At 42.1% G+C, this 19,958-nt stretch overlaps 1 protein-coding gene and 1 pseudogene across 1 annotated transcript; both read right to left on the bottom strand.

Moving 5' to 3' along the window:
* Positions 1-1,207: 1,207 nt before the first annotated feature.
* LOC123249953 lies at positions 1,208-12,564 on the bottom strand (annotated as a pseudogene).
* A 1,628-nt stretch (positions 12,565-14,192) lies between these two features.
* On the bottom strand, positions 14,193-16,605 carry FEZF1 (FEZ family zinc finger 1). Its single transcript, XM_044679408.1, has 4 exons — positions 15,796-16,605; positions 15,461-15,595; positions 15,039-15,171; positions 14,193-14,515 (listed from the first exon to the last, which is right to left on the bottom strand). The coding sequence occupies exons 1-4, from the start codon at positions 16,603-16,605 to the stop codon at positions 14,193-14,195; spliced, it is 1,401 nt and encodes a 466-aa protein (XP_044535343.1).
* Positions 16,606-19,958: the final 3,353 nt, after the last annotated feature.

Genomic DNA, 19,958 nt, shown 5'->3' with positions numbered 1-19,958 from the left:
AAGCATTAATTAGGTGGCTACTATGTGCTTGTCTCATGGATATAAAGACAAAAATGGAACAATCTCTACCCTCACAGAGTTTATATTTTATTGAGGAAAACAACATGCACATAAATAAATATAAACAAAATAAATGTAAGATCAGATTTTTGTAGAGGAGAGAGTCTAGCAGATGGATCAGGAAAGGCTTCATGTGGAAGCTGACAGCTGAGCAGAATTCTGAAAAACACACAACTTACCAGGGATTCCAAATGTGAGAGATGAAGTAGGAGTGCTTTCCAGGCATGGGGGACAGTCTGCACAAAGGCACAAAGATGGGAGATGGATTGTCACGTGAGGGAGAGCAAGAAGACCACTTGGATAGACCATAAAGGATGTGAATGAGAGTATTGTTGTTTAGTCATTTCCTTTGTGTCTGTCTCTTCACGACCCTTTTTGGGCTTTTCTTGGAAAAGATGTTGAATTTTTTGATAGAATTTTTGACATTAAATTGCCTTTTCCTTCCTTAGTTCATTTTACAGATGAGGAAACTAAGGCAAACAGGGATCAGTGACTTTTCCAATGTTAACATAGCTCGTATCAGAGTTTGGATTTGAACTTGGATCTTTTTGACTCCAGACCCAGCACACTATCCACTTCCCCACCTACCTGCCCCAGAAAGGAGAATTGTATATAATAATGTGAAAATGAAGGTCAGGACCAGGTTGTCAAGGGCTTTTTAAATTGGAAAATATTTATTCAAATAAAGACAATAAAACTAAGTCACTGTGGCTGGGAGAGGGACTAAAAGGATCCTTTATACACTACTGAATGGGGAGACACAGAAGACCCTCACCTCATATATACACCAGCCTGGAGTTACACAACAGTAAGAGACTCTGGTCTGGGTCACAACTGCATGGCTTAAAACACTAACATCAGGGGTCACAAATTGTATACTAAAATCTGTCCTGAAAACCCAAAATCTCTCCACATAAAGGCTTGCTAGTAATATTCTAAGAACAAGACAATGCTCTAGGGCAGGGGTCGGCAAAGTATGGCTCTTTCTGCAGGAGCCATAAAGTCAATTTTTTTCAGGTGCTGTTACAGGAGTGCGCACTGTTACAGGAGCGCACGCTGTGAGCACTGTACAGCTCTCACAAAATTACATTTTAAAAAATGTGGCATTTATTGCTCTCACGGCCAAAAAGGTTGCCGACCCCTGCTCTAGGGGGTTCCCAAGTTTATTGAAAAGAAGGCAAAAGTAAATATTAAACAGCTCCTCTTGGTGTTTGGAAGTTCATCCCAACTGTGAGCTGGGTAACTTGCAGGTTGGACAAACTACCGAAGTCCAGAAGTTTCAACATTTCTTTGGTAATAGGGTCCTCTTCAGTGATCTCCTGCTCCAAAGCAGAGACCTCAGGAACGTAGTGATTCCTTCTTTCTCTTTCTTCTTTATGCAATTTGATGGAGATGCCTCTCATGGGGCCTTGCTGGATCCACTTCATCAGATGATAACATATCCCTCGACCTTGTTGTGGAGCTTCTTGCTGGGAATGATGGAGATCTCCTCCTATGCACACTTATTGGTGTGGAAGTCATTGCCCAGGCTGGTATTGTACTTCTCGATAATGACCCAGTGCCACCTTCTTCACCGTCTTAGTATGCACTTGACCTATGTTGGCTCAGGGTATGGGGGAAGGTGGTGATAATGGTGAAGGACTGTCAAGGACTTTTAAAGTTAGAGGAACTGGAATTTGACTCTAGAGGCAAGGGAAAGCCATTGAAGCTCATTAATTGAGTTGTTAATCACGAGTTAATCATGTTGACTTCAATATGAAAGATATATCAAAGAAAGGAGAAATTTAAGTCAGGGAGATTAATTAGAAGGCTATTGAAATAATCTAACAATATATGATGATAACCTGAACTAGGATGCTGACTATGGGAAGAGAGAGAAGAGTCAGATTTGAGAGATATTGTAAGGTTGGAAAAGACAAGAGTTGAAAACTAATTAGATATATAGGATGTAGAAGTGTAAAGGAATGAGGCAGAACTCTGAGGCTGTAAACTGAAATGACTGGTAGGATGGTGACCTCAACAGAATAGGAAGTTTGAACATGAGATGGGATTTCTTTTTGTGGGGTAGACCTGTGGGGGAGAATCGATCATGAGCTCTATTTTGGATATGTTGACTAAGCTATCACTCTTTGCAGATGATATGATGGTCTACTTAAAGAATCCCAGAGAATCAACTAAAAAGCTAGTGGAAATAATCAACAACTTTAGCAAAGTTGCAGGATACAAAATAAACCCACATAAATCATCAGCATTTCTGTATATTTCCAACACATCCCAGCAGCAAGAGTTAGAAAGAGAAACACCATTTAAAATCACCCTAGACAAAATAAAATACTATGGATATGTTGAATTTGATATGTCTACTGGCTATCCCACTTGAAATATACTTGATAAAGACAAGGGGAGTAGAGTGATTGATCCTTAGGATAAAGACTAGGGATCTTTATATAGATATGAGAGCTATTTTTATAGAGATGATAATTAAACCCATGGAACTGATGAGATAACCAACTGAGAGAATGTAAAGAAAAACATACGCCCAGGTATAAATTCATAGTTAAATGGTATAATAGAGTGACTCCCACCCCTACCCTCCATTCCCATCCACCTCAGTTAATGTAGGCAGAGAAGGTCCAGAATAAAATCCCAAGGGGTTAATGAGGTATTGAGCTAATAGTAAAAAGGACCCTGATTTTTTTATGAGGTTCAAACACCTTTCTGATAGCATCAAATCAAAAACATCAAAATTAGGTAAGTAAACAAATTAGCTAAGTCTCTGAGAACTTTAAATAGCTAAGCCCTCAAAATATTGTATGAAGAAGACCCCAGCAGGATCCAGGAAGTGAATTATCCAGAGGGAAACAGCTCATCTATTTGAGAGTTGGAGATGTTGAAGGCTGGGAGCTGCCAGTAGAGCAGACCCCTGCAGGAGAAAGGAGAGAGTTTTTCTCTTCTTCTTACCCAACAGGGGTATCTAAAAATGATTATGATATGGGGGGAAAAGCCATCAATACTACTTATTTGAAATTAAAGAAAAATTTAAAATAAATTCAGCAACACATTTCAAACAGTTAATATTAATTATACCTCTGTATTTTGTGGGGGAGAGGGGAGAGGGGAATATAGGTTTGTGTAAAACTGAACTATGTTTTTCTCCTTATGTTACCCTTCAAAGTAAAGCAAAAATCAAATATACAGTCCATCTGACTCTAATAAATATTAGTAATTCTGTTGCTGTTTTATCCTATAAGATCTCATGATTAGATCACATATTGGGGTATAAGAGGCAACATGACAGAGGACTGAGTTCAAGTTTCCACACTTACTATGTGACCCTGAATGATAACCATTCAGGAGTATTCTAAGTCAATGGTGTCAAACTCAGAATAGAAATGGATCCTTTCAGGTGTCCTATTGCCTTAAAAAAGCACAAATTAACATTATCTATGTTGTATTTTTTATTAATTTTGTTTAGTATTTACATTCATTAATTTTACTAACTTACAATTATATTCTAATCTAGTTTAGAGAGCTCTTCAGAGATCTGAGAAAGACTCCTTTGAGTTAGACATCTCTGTTCTAGACAATCCTCTAATATGCTAAAACAGAGAAAGTTTGGGGTTAGTAGGAAATGTCCTCATCATGGAGTCTACTGTACTGATGAAATCACAGGTTCATTTATTCTTATGTGATGCACTAGGAAAGCACTGCTTTCCCCAATAATATTTTAATTTAGCCTATTTACATGTAAACATAATTTTTAACATTTATTTTCTAAAATTTTGAGTTCCTAATTCTCTTCCTGTCTCCCCGCTTCTCTCTCAGAAAGTAAACAATTTGATGTAGTTAAATGTGTACAATCACGCAAAACATATTTCCATGTTTGCCATGTTGTGGAACAAGACACATATTCAGGAATTAAAAAAAAACACAAAGAACATAAAATGGTAAACAGTAAGCTTCCATCTACATTAAGACTACATCGCTTCTTTCCCTGGAGGTGGATAGCATTTTTCATAATGAATTCTTTGGCATTGTCAAGGATCATTGCATGGCTAAGAATAGCATTCATAACTGATCATTATTATGATGTTGCTGTTAATAACATGAAATCCTCTCCTGGTTCTTCTCACTTCACTTGGCATCAGCTCATTTAAATCTTCCCAGGCTTTTCTGAAATCCTCCTGCTCATGATTTCTTATAGCACAATAGTATTCCCTCACAATCAGATACCACAATGTGTTCACTCATTCCCCAATTGATGGACATGCCCATAGTTTCCAATTCTTTGTCACCAGAAAAAGAGCTGCTATAAATGATTTTATGCAAATAGAACCTATTTCTCTTTTTTGGATCTCTTTGCGTTACAGACCTAGTAGTTATATTACAGGATCAAAGTGTATGCACAGTTTTATAGCTCTTTGGACATAGTTCCAAATTGTCTTCTAGAATGGCTGGATAAGTTTACAACTGTACCAACAGTGCATTCATTTCCCAATTCTCCTACTTCCCTTCCAACATTCGTTATTTTCCTTTTCTGTCATATTAGATAATCTGATAGGTGTGAAGTTACTTTTAATAGAGTTATTTTGGTAGGACTCCAGTTTTCAGATTTTTTAATTTGGCATAAGGAAAACTGCAACATATATAGTGCTGGTTCCAGAGTCAGAAGCTGAGGGTTCAGATTCCATCTTGCTGATTTTACACCCTATGTCACCTTGGAGAAGTAATCATTTCCTCATCTGTAAAATGAAGGGGTTGGATAATGCAACATCTAAGGTCCCTTGCACATCTCATACAAGGGATCATGAGCCTGAAGAAGAATCAAATTGTGGTAACAAGTCCTTTTATTTAATTAGTATCTATTGGTTAATTTATTGATTGAATCAATACCAGGCTGGAACTTGCGCAGAATTCCTTCAGAATCAACCAATAAACATTTATTAAATGCCTACTGTGCCAGACACATAAAACACCAACTATGCACTAAGAATTGGACCCCTTTCCATCAGAGTTTTGTTACCTGTAATATGGGATGCAGGGTTGGAGAGTTAGTGGTGGCAGCAGGGTCCAATTCTCTGGTTTACTCAAGTCACGGGTCACTTTAACTATGCCTCTAGTCACAAGGTCAGCATAGGAAATCAACTCACCCAACTCACCTTTAGCTTCCTGCTGGATTTGAACTTAAAATCATCTCCGCATATTGATGTAGGATTTTAGTGGAGGTTAAAAAAAGTGGTCCTGGAAAATAAGATATTAAAAAAAAGTAATATTGACATTACTGAAATGCTAAATGTAGTTTACAAAATTGTCTCCAACTCAAAAATCATTGAGGGATGAATTCATAAGTCTGTATTTAAAGTGTTTTTTTCTTTAGGTATCAAGCATGCAAGGGTATCAATATAGAGTCTATGAATTTCTATTTAGCTTGAATTTAAATTTAACTTCTAAATGATCACACTAATGTATGTAGGGTTATCTAACCGGGATGGAACCAGCAGAGTTTTATCTCAGACCTATGACACCCAAGGGGATGTGCTTCCTTTCCCCAGCAGCTGGCAGACTTTCCTCGGTCCTCTGTCTCTGGGGAGCAGACTCAATACTTTGTGGTTTGCCACTGGTACAAGCACACAGCATAACTGTTCTCAGTTCTCACCCAGCTCTGCCTATAAAGTTCTACATTCTCACGCCCTCTTCAGGCTGTCTTCTAGACCTTATTCCCTTGGTAAAGTCAGGGCATCTGGATAAGCAGGTCTTTCAGGGAGCCAAATGAAACTTCATTCATAGTATTTATACGTCTTGGCTGAAAGTCTCCCCCCTCCTCCTCTTTACTAGCACCAACATAGAACTTTCTAGTTACAGAACATTATTAATAACAGTAATCCACATTTTCAAGTGGTTTAATGTTTGTAAAGGACTTTCATCACCAGCAGGGTGTATATGTTGAGTGATAAGGATGGGGGAGGCTGTGCCACACCTGTGATTTTATCAATTTAAGGGAACTCCATATATAGAAATTCCTGCCTCTGATTCAGATCAGCAATTTATCTGCACCACTTCCCTGCTCCCACTGCCAGTATGTGTCAGAAGCTAGATTTAAAACCAGGTTGGATCTTCTCTCTCTACTAAGGCACATACATACCTCTTGAATTAAGTTGTAGAAAATGCAATTCATAATGTTTAAGTAATGTGCCCATGCTCACACAAGAAATTAGTCTCAAAGATGGAATTTGAACTCACGTCTCCTAATATCATGCCCAGAACCAGTGTACCATATTATAAAATAACAGTATCAGCAGCAATAACAACAATAAAATGGCATTTATTTAACATTTTAAGGTTTTCAGAATGCTTTACAAATATTATCTCATTTTATCCTCACAACAACCCCAAAGGGTAGGTTTGTTACAGATAAGAAAACTGAGGTTGAGGGAGATGAGGTGGCATAATTAGGATCATTTTTTTTTTCTGAGACTGGATTTGAACTCAGGTCTTCTTTAAAAAAAAACAGCATTAGGGCAGCTGGGTAGCTCAGTGGATTGAGAGTCAGGCCTAGAGACAGGAGGTCCTAGGTTCAAATCCTGCCTCAAACCCTTCCCTGCTGTGTGACCCTGGGCAAGTCACTTGACCCCCATTGCCCACCTTTATCACTCTTCCACCTATAAGTCAATACATAGAAGTTAAGGGTTTTAAAAAAAAAACCAGTATTAAAACTAGCATGTACCATACTCTCTATTTTCTTTAGGCAAGTCACAATGTCTGTTGGATTCTCATCTGTAAAATGAGAATGCCAGTCTCTTTCCTCTACCTCACAGGCCTATTTTGAAGAATGAATAAGAGGAATAATCAGTTACTATAAGCTGTTTAATATGAATATATGAATTCTTACAAAGCAGAAAAAGATTACTAATCTGTTATTGCTAGTTATACATTAGCAAGGGGCTAAACTGAACTTTGTAATAGGTTTCCTAATGACATGAAATATATTTGCTATTAGCTTCAGTTCCTCTGACAAGTAGAATGAAAACTCCTTGATGCCAGGGACTGATGTGTTTGTTTTTTGAACTTTCTATCCCCAACTCCTAGCATTTATATACTTCACACATAATAAGCACTTAATGATACTTTCCCCATCTATTTAATAATGCTTTTACAATCTATTTATCAGCTCTAACTTGTCTCTTGACTTCTGGTCATCTATTCCATATCTCAAACTGAATGTCCAGTAGACATTTTAAACTCCACATGGTGGAGATGTTCCCACAACCAATGCTCAATTTATTACCCACTCCCACCAAAATCCTTCCCTCTTCCAAACTTCCTTATTATTAATGTTGAGGGTTCTATCATTCTCCTTGCCACCTTGACTGGCGATCTAGATGTCATCCTTGATTTCTCATCCTCTGTCCTCCCCTCTATATTCAGACGGTTGCTAAGGTCTTTTGTTTTTACCTTTGAAACATCTCTCATTTATGCTGACTTTTCTCCTGTAACAGTGCCGTGCCTCTGATCACCTCCTGCACTCTTGAAATAGTCTGATGATTGGTTTTCCTGTCCTCCAACCTCTCTCCAATCCAATCCATCCTCAACTCAGTTGTCAAAATGGTCTTCTTAAAGTGCAGGTCTAACCATGTTATACTCCCTTTCATCCCTCAATCAGTAAACTCCGATGTCTCCTATCATCTCCAGATCAAATATAAAATCCTTGGTTTGGCATTCAAGGTCCTTAATAACTTTCTCCAGCAACTTTCCAGTCTTCTTCGTCCTCAGTGCTGCTCTCCAACCATTCTGTGATGCAGTGACATTGATCCCCTTGCTGTTCCTCACACAAGGCACTATTTCCAGAGTCTAGACATTTTTTTATTGGCTATCCTCTTAGATTAGAATGCTCATCTTCCTCATCGCTACTTCCTGGCCCATTCTGTCTTCCTTCAAATCTCATCTGAAATCTCACCTGTTTTCTTGATCCTCCTTAATACTAGTGCCTTCCTTGTAACATTCTCTCCAATTTGTAATATATATGACTTGTTTGGACATAGTTTTTTTGCATGTCATTTCTTCCATTACACTGTGAGCTCCTCGAGAGTAGGGACTATCTTGTCTCTTTTGTATCCTCAGCACTTGGCACAGTGCCTGGCACATAGAAGGGGACTGACAAATAGATGATAGTTGAGGTGGGGAAAATCTTTGTTTTGATTATTAAGAATTAAAACAGGTGGGATCAAAATGGACTTATTTTGACATGATTATGTGGACACCTTCCCCCCTCCCTCAGTGGCATTAGTTTTAGTTCACTAGAGAAATATTACCACTAGTGGCCTGTATTTGCAGAATTTTATTTTATCTTTACATTGTAACAGAATATACATAAGACTTACATTCATACCTTTTCATATGACAACGGAGGGCCATCTCAAACTTACATTAACATTTTTACATAGTTGTTCTGATGACTTTCATCTTGTTGCTGTGTATGAATAACAAGTTTGTGCCATTTCCCCAAAGTCCATTATGCTTAAACACATGCCAAAATGTAAGCCTCAAACAGAGCAAACAGAGGGACATTTTTCTATCAAGAGCTCAAGATCACTCACACAAGGAATTTCTCCTTTCCTGATTCCCCTAGGGAGTATGCCAAGACCACCTGGGCACTCAAATCCTTTAGATATGGTGACTTTACTGATTGGTATTTATTCTCTCTCTCTCCCCCCTACCCCAATCTACTACAGATCCATAATTCCCGGAAGGAAAAAACACCATTCTCTAGCTATCTTGTTAAACGTGAGTATGGTTTCAAAAGTTATTTTAAAAATAACTTAAGCTGAATCTGTAGTAAGAATTGACATTAGAAATTCATTGGATAGAGGGAGAGGATGCAATCTACATTAGAACAGGGAATGCCTTCATTGGGAAAACCATAGATCCTGAAGTAAAATTAAGAGCTACAAGGGACCTGAGAAGTCATATAGACCACCTTGCCCCATTATTTTAAAATGAAGTAAATGATATCCTCTTAAAGTAATTGAATTGCCCAAGGTCACATTGGATTGGAAGCCAAATCCAGCATCTTTTCCAATATATCACACCGTATTGCTTATAGTAAAAGGAAACTTTTTATATGAAGCGGATGTGTAAAGTAGGCAAAACATTTGAAAAGTAAAGGCATTTGAATCTGTTCATAATGACTTTTTTTGTGGATCAACAGCTTTATATAAGCATTGAATGTATTAAGGATTCAAGGAAATTTTAGTTTCTTTTATAACACATTTAGACAAGTTAAGATATAGATATAAGTCAAATCAAGCTTCAAAAGTTCTAGATATGAAACACTGAATTAAAAGCTACATGAAAAATACCAATAACAAGTATGAATAATACCATAAAATTATATGCATTATAATACCTTTAATGGTGGTTGCATTTAAGTATCTAATAAAATATTTTTGAGTCCTTTTCAAATTTGAAATATCTGAAAAAATTTTTCTGGGGTAGTTGGAATAAGTTGGATAGGCACTATTTTTTGTTTATAAGGTCCAAGTAAGTCCATTCCCCTAATATGCTATCCAACTTCCCTCACAGCCTTGACAAATATATATGTATGTATATACATATATTATAAAGTAATTCTGATCAAGGGGCAAATTCATTATTTGAGGTCAGAAGTTTCCAGAAAGTACTATAACCTTAGTAGGCTTGAATTCCTTGAAAGAAAGAAAGAAAGAAAGAAAGAAAGAAAGAAAGAAAGAAAGAAAGAAAGAAAGAAAGAAAGAAAGAAAGAAAGAAAGAAAGAAAGAAAGGAAAAAGCTCCATTGATGAAAGAATGCTAAAAAGAATTCACCAGGTCTCAAATTCACTAGCAGATACAAATTCCAGGAGATCCCCCAATAAAGTTTTGGGTTAGCAGGTGACCTGTCATACCTGTTATCTCCTGTCCTTCAATAACTTGGCCTTGAATTGACTTTTGAAAGACTGATAAGCAACACTTGGGTAGGGAAACATGGAGCAAATTGAAAAGCAAAAAGAAATGAACTGCTAATGTTAAAAATGTAAATTCATGCTTTCTACTTTAAAACATGAAAAACTTCAGTTTTACATAATTATTCAGCAAAGTCTTTGTTTCCAAAATGAATGCAGGACCAAGCTACAGCAGCCTGTCTCTTTCTAAAATTGACCCTTGAAGCCTTAGCATAAGTCCTCTGAGGAAATGAATAATCCCTAAAGAGGGAGTTGTATACAAGCCATATCCCTATGCAGTAAATCTGAACACTAGCCATTCCTTCCCTACTAAACATAAGCAAAGCTTTTGGCCAACCTCTGGTAAAAATAAGTTAAGCTGGGACAGAGCCAAAATGAAGTTTATACTTTTAAGATCTCAATAAAAAATTTCAACTAAGCACACACACAAAAACTAAAAGTATTTAAGGAAATCAATCAGCCTTCAGCATAGGAGGGAAATGTTTTAAAAATAATTTTGGTTGTTTTTTGTTTTTGTTTTTTTTACTGACAGTTTTTAAAAGTCCCCTTTGCTATCCCGTATCGAAACCTAAATTCTTAAACTCATGTCCTTTCAAAGGAGATACGCATTGCCCCATCATGTCAGCTTTACCATAAACCCAGGTGCTGTGGATTCTGTTTCCTGACTTTTCCTTTTGAATGTTTAACTTTAGGTAAACTCCATTCTAATTTTTCATCTTGTTAAATACCTAGAAGTGGATAGATCTCCCCCACCTCTATCTCTCTAAAACTATTGCACTATCCCATATCAGTCTCAGCAAAAAAAAAGGGAAAGCCATAGCCAATTCCATTTATAGATGTCATTTCCTGCTGTCAGCCCCATATCTAACAGACTATGCAAGATGTATTTTTTAATATGAGAAAAACCTCTTCTTGAATTACTTTGAGAAACATGGGTTAATGGGTTAAAAAAAAACGCATATCCTTTTTTTGTAGGCACTTTGAAGTATCTCGAAGCAAGGTCATCTTCACAGTTTCCCTTTTTCCCTCTCCACCAATGAAGTCATCATTTTGAAGCCCCACAAGTATGACTCCTGGGGTTTAAAGCACTTGTGAACACAAATTCAAGTGAGCAAAGGTTTAAGCTCTGGTCCAAATATGTCAATTATAACTATATTGACCCTCTGCCCCCACTCTACTTACTGAAATAGAGCCAGTGTTTTCAACCTAGGACCAAGATACCTTGCAAAAGAGAGACACCTTGAACCTCTACAACCCACCTCACCCCTCACCCACCCTAAACACTCACCAGAATTCATCCTACTAAGGCTCACTGTTTTATATGGCCAGCTGTGACTGGATGGGGCCAATTTGGGGGCAGGATTAAAGAACAAGTCTCGGTGCCCGGGAAAGACCGGGTTTCTCAGGATTGTAATGATTGAGAATCCATGTAATTATGGACTAGGAACTTCCATAGGCAAAGGGAAAGCATTATAGGAAGATAGCTTTTCAAAATGAAATCTGGTGAATATTTCCTGGTAACAAAGGACACTGGTGGGTTAGGGAAAGAGGAATATAAACGGAGAGCCAGGATAAACTAGAATTCTGCCTAATGATTGATTTAAATTCGGGGGCTTCGGAAAGTTTCACTGCCTGAAGGTGACAGTGACTTGGGATCCCCCGTGACCCAGACATCAAATACTATCTGCCGTTCACGACGAAATTCGCTTCCTGATGTGGTCCCTCTTCTATCATACTTTCACCCCCATCCCCCTTCTCTCTTCTTCCTGCCCTTTCCTCCAACATGTTATATCTTAAGGGCATCTTTGTCAATCTTTGCTCCCAAATGACACGGATGAAGAATTCGTCATTAATCTTTACAGCCCCAGAGCACCAAAAGTAGACTTTTTTTCATGGATCCCTGGGGCCCTGACCACTTATTAGCATCCCTCCTCTAGGAATCTCCGCTGTTAACAAACACATCTCCGGAAAGAGGGGAAAACTAGCAAGACACTCTTTTCTTGAAAGGCTAGACTAAATTGCAAAGGAAATGTGGTGGTGTTGAAGCAGTTAGATCTCTTCCAGGAGCCTCTCAGAATTTCCAGCTCTCTCTTCCTTCCCAAAGTAGGTCCCTTCACTCTTCCCCTTCAGAAATACAATGGTATAAAATAAAAAAAAAAAAAACCTAAAAAATAAAAAACTAAAAATTCTTCTTCCTCGTCAGTCTATAGGATCTGAATTAACCCTACCCTGTGTTCTAGCTGGAGAATAAATCATCTCGGTTCCAACCTCTCTCCTTAAGTACTTGTTTTCCATTATGACCAGTAACTAACTGAGGTGCTTGTGTGCAAAAGACATTGGGGGAGGAGATGGACTTTGGGTGGGGAGGGGATGGACACGCACCCTTTAGGACTAGCTGAGCCTTATTTCGAACAAGCCGACAGTGACAGTGCTGCGAGTGAAAATCTTTGCAGCATGTCCACTGACCTTCTTGTCCTCTTCTAGTCTTGGAACAAGGATCCCTAAGTTGGCTTCTGTCCCCTTCTCCATGCAGTTAGGCAGACAGAGCCCAGGGCAGCAAGGGAGGAAGAGCCGACTTGGTTGTGAGGCTTGTCTGGCAGCTTCTACTGAGCAGCTAATAGTATAACAACCCGGCTTTGATAAATCTGAACTAATTACCCCTCTTAATTAAAGTCTTTAGCAGTTGTTTCACTGTTTTGGCAAGAAAACAGGAGAGACTTGCAGTTAGAAAACACCAGAGCCTGGGCTCACAGCGGAGCTGCTGATTAACACTTGAAGCATTTCAAGGACCTGGCACCAACCACAGTTTGGTTTTCATCCATATTCCCTCCTTGGATGAAGGTGCGTTCGTTCATAAACATATACACTCATTAAAAAAACAAAACAACAAACAAACCCCTCCCCCACCATATATTGAGGTTCCCATTGCAAGCCAGCCGTGGGTTCATTATAAGTAAATACTATGTGTGCCATATACGCTATATTGTATGTATACTTAATATTTCGGAGGGGAATCTTTCATATATGCCCTTTCCACATTATTCTCATTTTAAATGGTCAGCACTGAGACTCACTCTCACTAGAAACCTCCATGTCCAGCCCCTTGCAAGATCAAAACCTCAGAATTATTTCAAGAGAATACTTTTAGCTTCTAACCTCTTTCCATACCAACGCATTGGGAAGAGGCTTTACAGCACTGCATTAAAAAGAAAAAAAAAATCAATGTTTCCATAGCTGAATAATAGAGAGCTCTGCAATTTGTTGATTAACTTAGCATGTTCCAAGTATTTATTTTCACCAGTCAACGAATCAGTTTTCACGTGCAAGAAATCAAAACTGAAATCCAAATGCATACATAAAGAACCAGCCCTGTCCAGCACATGTAGGCATATCTGTGTTTGTGTGTGGTGTATTTCTGGGTTATCTTTATGTACTCACACCTGTGCATATATGTGTGTTCGTAAACACATACATGAATGTGGGGTGCATATATGTGCATGTATATTTACATATACACATGATGCAGGGTACTATCTGTATACATATACACATACACTGTATTTTGTGTATACATATTGTGTATGTATCTATACACACACACATACATGCAAATATACTGTATTGTGATACTCAAGGGAAAGAAGAGATGAAGCAATCAGCAGGCATCTTGAGATGGCAGAATCAACACAATGGAAATATATACAATAATAAAATTAAACTGATGCAGCATTCCCGGATAGGATAATACAGATCCCAATAAATACAGCAGAAATTTGCTTTTTTAAAAAACAAAATGAAAACACCATCTCTCCACCCGAGATGAAAAAAGTCTTATTTTGTTTTTAAGAAAGAAAATTAACAACAGAAAAAAAAATAATTAAAAAAACTTTCATGACTGTTAGTGGCTATATCAAGTATAATACACAAAACCGTTTAGCAGGTGCATGCAAAGAGGCCAAAGGGCGGCGGCGGCGGCGGCGGCGGCGGCGGCGGCGGAGCCTTCTGGTAGCCTCCCCCGAGGTGAGGAGACGGGTGGGTGCTGGCTGCTTCCAGGTGACAGGCCGCACCAGAGCTCCGTTTCCCACCCCAGAGCATCAGCGAAGAAATTGCGAGGCCCATGGACCTGAGGTCGCGGCTGGCTGTCCTCACTGGTGGCCTTAATGAAGAGGAGGCTGCAATGAGCCGGGAGGCGGCGGCGGTATCGGAGTCTGGGGTTGCATCTGAGGCGGTGGGTCAGCGCCGGCCTCAGCTGGGGCGCGGGGCAGCCCCAGGGCGCTATCGTGCAACTTACGGACGTGTTTCTTGAGGTCAAAGTTCCTACAGAAGCCTTTACCACAGGTGGGGCAAGTGAAGGGCTTCTTGTCGTTGTGGGTGTGCATATGGAAAGTCAGGTTGTAGACCTGGTGGAAAGCCTTGTTGCAGATATTGCATTTGAACTGCTTCTCCCCGCTGTGAGTCAGCTTGTGATTTTTGTAATTTCCTGAAACAGACAAACCACAGGAATATTACTCTGGAAACCCAATTTGAAAGCGGAAAGGGAAAGAGGTGGAGAGGGCAGTGAGGTAGTGAAAGCCGAGTGATGGAGGCCAGAGACCTTCTGCAGCTCCTCTTGCAGGCAGCAAGCTACGGCTCAAGCATCATTCCCTTTCACTTCTCGGACTTTTTGTTGTTGTTGTTGTTGTTAAACTTCATCTTTAAAAAATAATTTTCTAGGATCTAAATTTTAAGCCCCTTTATTTATTCGTTTTACAGAAAATAATTTGTGCATTCAAATGGGTTGGGGTGGTGGGGAGGTTTTCTTCTTGCATTATTAATAGGAGACTGACCAAGATTTTGGAAAGGCAACAAAACAATGAAGCCCAAACTAATTTGGCAAATAGTTTCTCGTATTAAAATTATTTTCTTAAAGATACCCAGCTAAATCAAGGTGAGCTCTTGGAGAGAGAGAATAGCAACAGGAACAGCAACACCAACAGAAACATAGCGGAGTTTGGATTTTGTACCTTTTTGATGAAATCCTTTGCCACAGAATTCACAAACAAAAGGTTTGTAGCCAGCGTGTATTCGAGTGTGAGTATTTAAAGTGGAACTTCTGTTAAATGCTTTACCACATTGGTTACATTTGTGGGGTTTTTCCTAGAGAGGAGAAAAACAAGGGAGTCAGACTATTTTTTTGTTTGTTTTGTTTTTGTTTTTAGCGGAGGAGAGCTAAGTGGAAATCGACCCAGGAACATTCTTCTTTGCTCCTTGGGTACTTCCCATGAATAAACAAAGGGGAGAAGAAAAAACTCCGACAATTCCCGTATTTAACCATTTCCAGGGGCCACCTCCGAACAAATAGGGGACTAAAATGTGGAAGTCTAGGAACTTTCCGTGAAAAACTGAGGAAAGAGGGACCGTCCCCCACAAAGGCGAAGTTACTTACCTGGGTATGAATGATCTTGTGACGGCAGAGAGTACTCGCTTGTCTGAAGCCCTTTCCGCAAACTTTGCAGACAAAGGGTCTGGCTCCTGTGTGCACCGGCATATGGCGGGTTAAGTTATAATGCGCGTTAAATACCTTTAAAGTTGAACACAAATTGAGCAAGTTAGCGGCACTACTATATTCAAGTTTAAACTGGGTAGAGGTAGGGACAGGGACAGGGAACAAGGGGGAGGAAACAACCTTTTTTTTTTTTTTTTTTTTTTTTTTTTTTTTTTAAAGACTGCTCAAAACAAACATCGGAAAACCCAGGTCTTGCAACTAAACCAAATACTTGCCTTTCCACACACTTCGCAAGTGAAAACTTTGGGTTTGCTGTTGGGAGAGCCTCGGCTGAACTCTGAGGTTTTGAAAGCAATTTTTTCCGAGAGGATCTGGGCACTTTCTTTCATGTAATGTTGCAGCTGAGCCTGGGACAAGTCTTTGAAAGCCACTCCCGAGGGGTATTTTTCCACGGTCGGGACAACCAATTTGTTTCTCTCTGCTAAATACGTCTTGGGTTGTGGATGTAAAGGGGAACTGAGGAAATAGGAAGCCACTGGGTGGATGTTGACACTGGTCGACGGGTGACAAGGACCATCACCCCTGTTGAAATAGCACAGAGCCCCCATGGCATGGAAGGAGGAGTGGTTGACCACTCGAGGTCGGACCAATTTATACTGCTGTAGAGGCAAAGCGTCGCGGGCAAAGTCTCCCTTCAGACTCAATGCACAGTTCAACAGATCACTGCAGCTAAAAGACGACGCCGCCGGAGAAGAAGTGGAGGAGTCCAGGTTGGTTTTTCTTGGTTCCGACCCTGTCAGCCCGGCTTTGGGGCTGGTATCGTAGGTCACCGGCACAAAGGGAATCATGCACGGGATCGATGAGTTGAGGTGCAACGAGTGCTTGGGGTCTCCTTTGGGTACAGATCCCTGTAGGAAATGGGGGACGGGCATAGACTTGGGCTCTGGAGTCCTGGCCATTATTCGTTCAATGGAAAAGGCGAGGGGTTTGGAAGCGCTGATCATGTTGCCTCTAGCCGGCAGGCTCTCTCTGGACGGAGGAGAAGCTAATATTTTTGTGGTCGGATGGTGGGAACTACAGTCCATGTCTGCAATGCATGTGTGAGCCGGGTCCAAGCTGCTATCGTAGACGCCTCTTTTTTCCGTCTTGTCACTGATCTGCAGATTGGAAGACGAGCACCATCAACACCACCATCATCCTCCTCCTCCCCCCCAGCATCACCAGCCGAACCAGCCTTCCCAGCCCAATGGACTCATGCCAGCCCATCGCAGTTTACTTGGCGTACCAATGACTCGGGGACAATCACTACTTATTTCTATCAATAGAAAGTGTTGTGTCAATAACGCAGCAAAGATCTCGCCAATCGTTAACTTCCAAGAGGAGAAGGTAAACTAGATAATTGCTCAATTCGCTTCCAACAGTCAACAGGAAAACTTTTTTTTTTCTCCTCTTCAGTAAGCGATCACTTTTCATTGGTGAGTGAGACTTCCCCCGCCCAGAAAAGGCGGGGGCGCTCTCCCGGCTCCTGCCCTCCTCTCGATCTCTGGCTAGCTCAGTCGCTTGCCGGCGCACCCTTTCTCCCTCCTCCCCCTTCCTTTTTCTCCGTCTTTTTAATTCGCAATCTGCTTAACCAGGCTTTAGAGGCCAAGCAAATCTGAGATCAATTTTCTCGTTTAGCTCTAAGTGACATCATCTAAAATCATTGTGCAAGGGCTAAATAAGGAAACAGAGCCTAATTTAGGGGCAAACGCCAGGCTATATTTATCAAACTCGGTGCTGCATCAAGCAGCCGCTGTCTCCGCCGCAGCAAGCGCAGACGGAGTTCGTGGGTTTCCTTGCGCGTTTCAAGCCCTGGCCCTGATGGCGCCGTTTGGCTGCCCGGCATCTGCTCGGGCTGCCTGGGCGATGTTCTGGCTCTGGCTTCTACTGTATGTAGCTGCACCTGACTCCCTGCAGCCTCCAGCTGCTGTCCCTGGGCGGGGATCACTGGCGGGTCAGAAGGTTGAACTCAGAGGAAGACCCCAGCCAGGTAAAACGCCCCGGGGAGTTAAAGGGCCCCAGAGAACTTCTCCTTCTCTGCATGGGTGTGCTTTTGAAACGAGAGTGCAGTCCGAATACTACGGAGAAATCTCCGAGCCCATAAAAAGTTGAAGGGAAGTTGCGGGCTCCACTTTTCCCAAATATTTTCCTCTTTCAAGCTCAAAGTACCAAGGAGCCATAAGAAAACTCCAACCTTCACTCCACTTCATTACAAATACATACACACACGCACACACAGAGATGAGCTCGCGCGCGCGCACGCGATCTTACATATTGACACACTGACAAGGAGAAGGGGGGAGGGGGCGCTCTTATTTAACCAGCTGTCACTCAGCTAAAGTTCTCTTGTTTTTGTCTTTAAGTGCAGCACGCCTAAATAGAGAACAGGGAAATTTACTATTATTCCCGCCCCTCTTCCCCTAACCCCATGCAAACTCCCCCCACCCCCACCCCCACAGAGGACCAAAGGAGCTCAAAGCCCTAAGGACTGTTGGCAGAAGCCTCGACCTAGGGGCTGTGACCACGGTCAGGTACCCGGGCAGGAGAACAGCAACCCAGGCTAGCCAGAAGAGTAATGGCCAGGCTTCCAGACCCTCTTGCTGCCGACCGAGAGCGGTGGAGACCCCGACCTCAGAGCATTGGCTCCAGGGCCTGTCCCTTGGCGCTCGCCCAGTCCCCAGATCCTTTCCCGCGTGGGCCTTGAGCGAAATCTCCCATTGCGGATCCTAGCGCGAGAGACTGAGGGCTGCTGCTGCTGCTCTTAGCACCGCAGGCTGGGAGGAACTGGGCCTCCCAGCCGAGGGGGCATTTGGGCCGAGGGGTCGCGCAGTCCCACCTAAGTTGAGGAGTGTGTGGAGGGGCTTGGACAGAAGAGGTGCTACCTCCGCGCGGCGCCTCCATTCCCGGTGGCTCGGATCCGGGGCCAGAAAGGTGAGGGATGCTACGGAAAGCAGCTCAACTTGAGTGTGTCTGTGTCTGTGTATCTGTGCACGTGAGTGCGCGGGCCACAAGGGGGATGGAACGCCGCGGAACTCGCGCGATCTGGGGAGCAGGCCCGGCGCAAGTAAGACTTGGGAAGGTATCGGTGCCAACTTGCCGAACTTGTGATTGCTGTGGGACAAGAAGGGAAGAAGGGACGTATTTGGCAAAGGTGAGGGAGTCTTTGTAGCTCTAGCTCGTCAACGAACTAGCGTGAGCCTGCTTTTCTCCAAAGCCCCACAAAACAGGGTGAGCGACAAGTCTTCCTGCCCTTCTCACTCCCTCACATCTTGTCTTGTTGCTTGGGAAGTAAAAAGGGTTGAGGGTTCCGAACTGGGCCTGGGCTGAAAATAAAGCCAGCAGAACTAGCTATAACTTAACTCTAGCATTATTGTGCTTTCAGATGAAGAACCAAAAGCTTATTTAACTCAGCAATAAGAAGTTGGGTCAAAGTAGCTTGCTCTTCCCCAGCTGCTCATCCCAACTTCTACCAACACTTTCTGGCCTTATCTCCACCCCCGCCTCCACCCCACCCATCAGCTCAGGCAGGGCACGCCATCGTGCTTCATTGAAGACAGTACCACCCCTCTCCCTCTTGTCTTTTTTGCCTCTCAGTGAGTGGGACAGAGGGACAAAGCTCCGGGATTGAGTGGTCAGGGAAAGGGGTGTGTGTGTGTGTGTGTGTGTGTGTGTGTGTGTGTGTGTGTGTGTACGTGCGCGCGCACTCCAATGTGCGCGCTGGACCCTCGGGGTGAGTGGGTGATGGGGACCCAGCCCAGTGGGAGAGTGGACTGAGAAGCCGGAGGGTGGTCATTCGAGGGCATCGGAATCGCAATGGCCCAGGTATGATTTGCGGCGCGAATCACTGCAGAGGAAGGGATAACTCTCAGGTACTGCGAATAGTGGACAGATTTGAAGCAAAAGGATGGAGATAGGGAAGGGAAGTGGGCGTTGCGGGGCTTGGTTTGTGATATGCTCCCTCTCCGTCGAAGCTGGGAGGTATGAGATGAGTTTGAGGCAGAGCAGAATCTGATAAGAAGCTAGGGACACCCGGAAGGAGGACGTCGAGGCCTTTTGGAGGAACCCTTAGTAAAAGTTCCTACATTAAAAAAAAAAAAAAAAAGTCAGGACTGGGTATTTTCTTTCCTTTTACTGCTGGGTCTGCTGGTCCTGTCTCCTCCCATTCCTTGCACAGACAAAGGGGAAAGCGAAGGGACTGGGGGGAGGAGGAGGTGGTATAAAGGAGAGGAAGAGAAAGGGGTGCCGATCCTGCGACAGATGGGTCGCGGTTAAGACTTTAATTGCTGCCTTTTGGGAGCTGATCGGGTTCCTTTCCTACCTGCTGCTTCCCAACATCGAAAAAATCCTCTTTCTGCAGTCCTCCCCCCCCCCCCCCCCCCCCCCCCCCCCCCCCCCGCGC

This window comes from Gracilinanus agilis, chromosome 5, assembly GCF_016433145.1.
Source record: "Gracilinanus agilis isolate LMUSP501 chromosome 5, AgileGrace, whole genome shotgun sequence".
NCBI lineage: Eukaryota > Metazoa > Chordata > Mammalia > Didelphimorphia > Didelphidae > Gracilinanus > Gracilinanus agilis.
The sequence above is the reverse complement of the archived record's forward strand: the minus strand, read 5'-3'. Positions and strand labels throughout refer to the sequence as shown.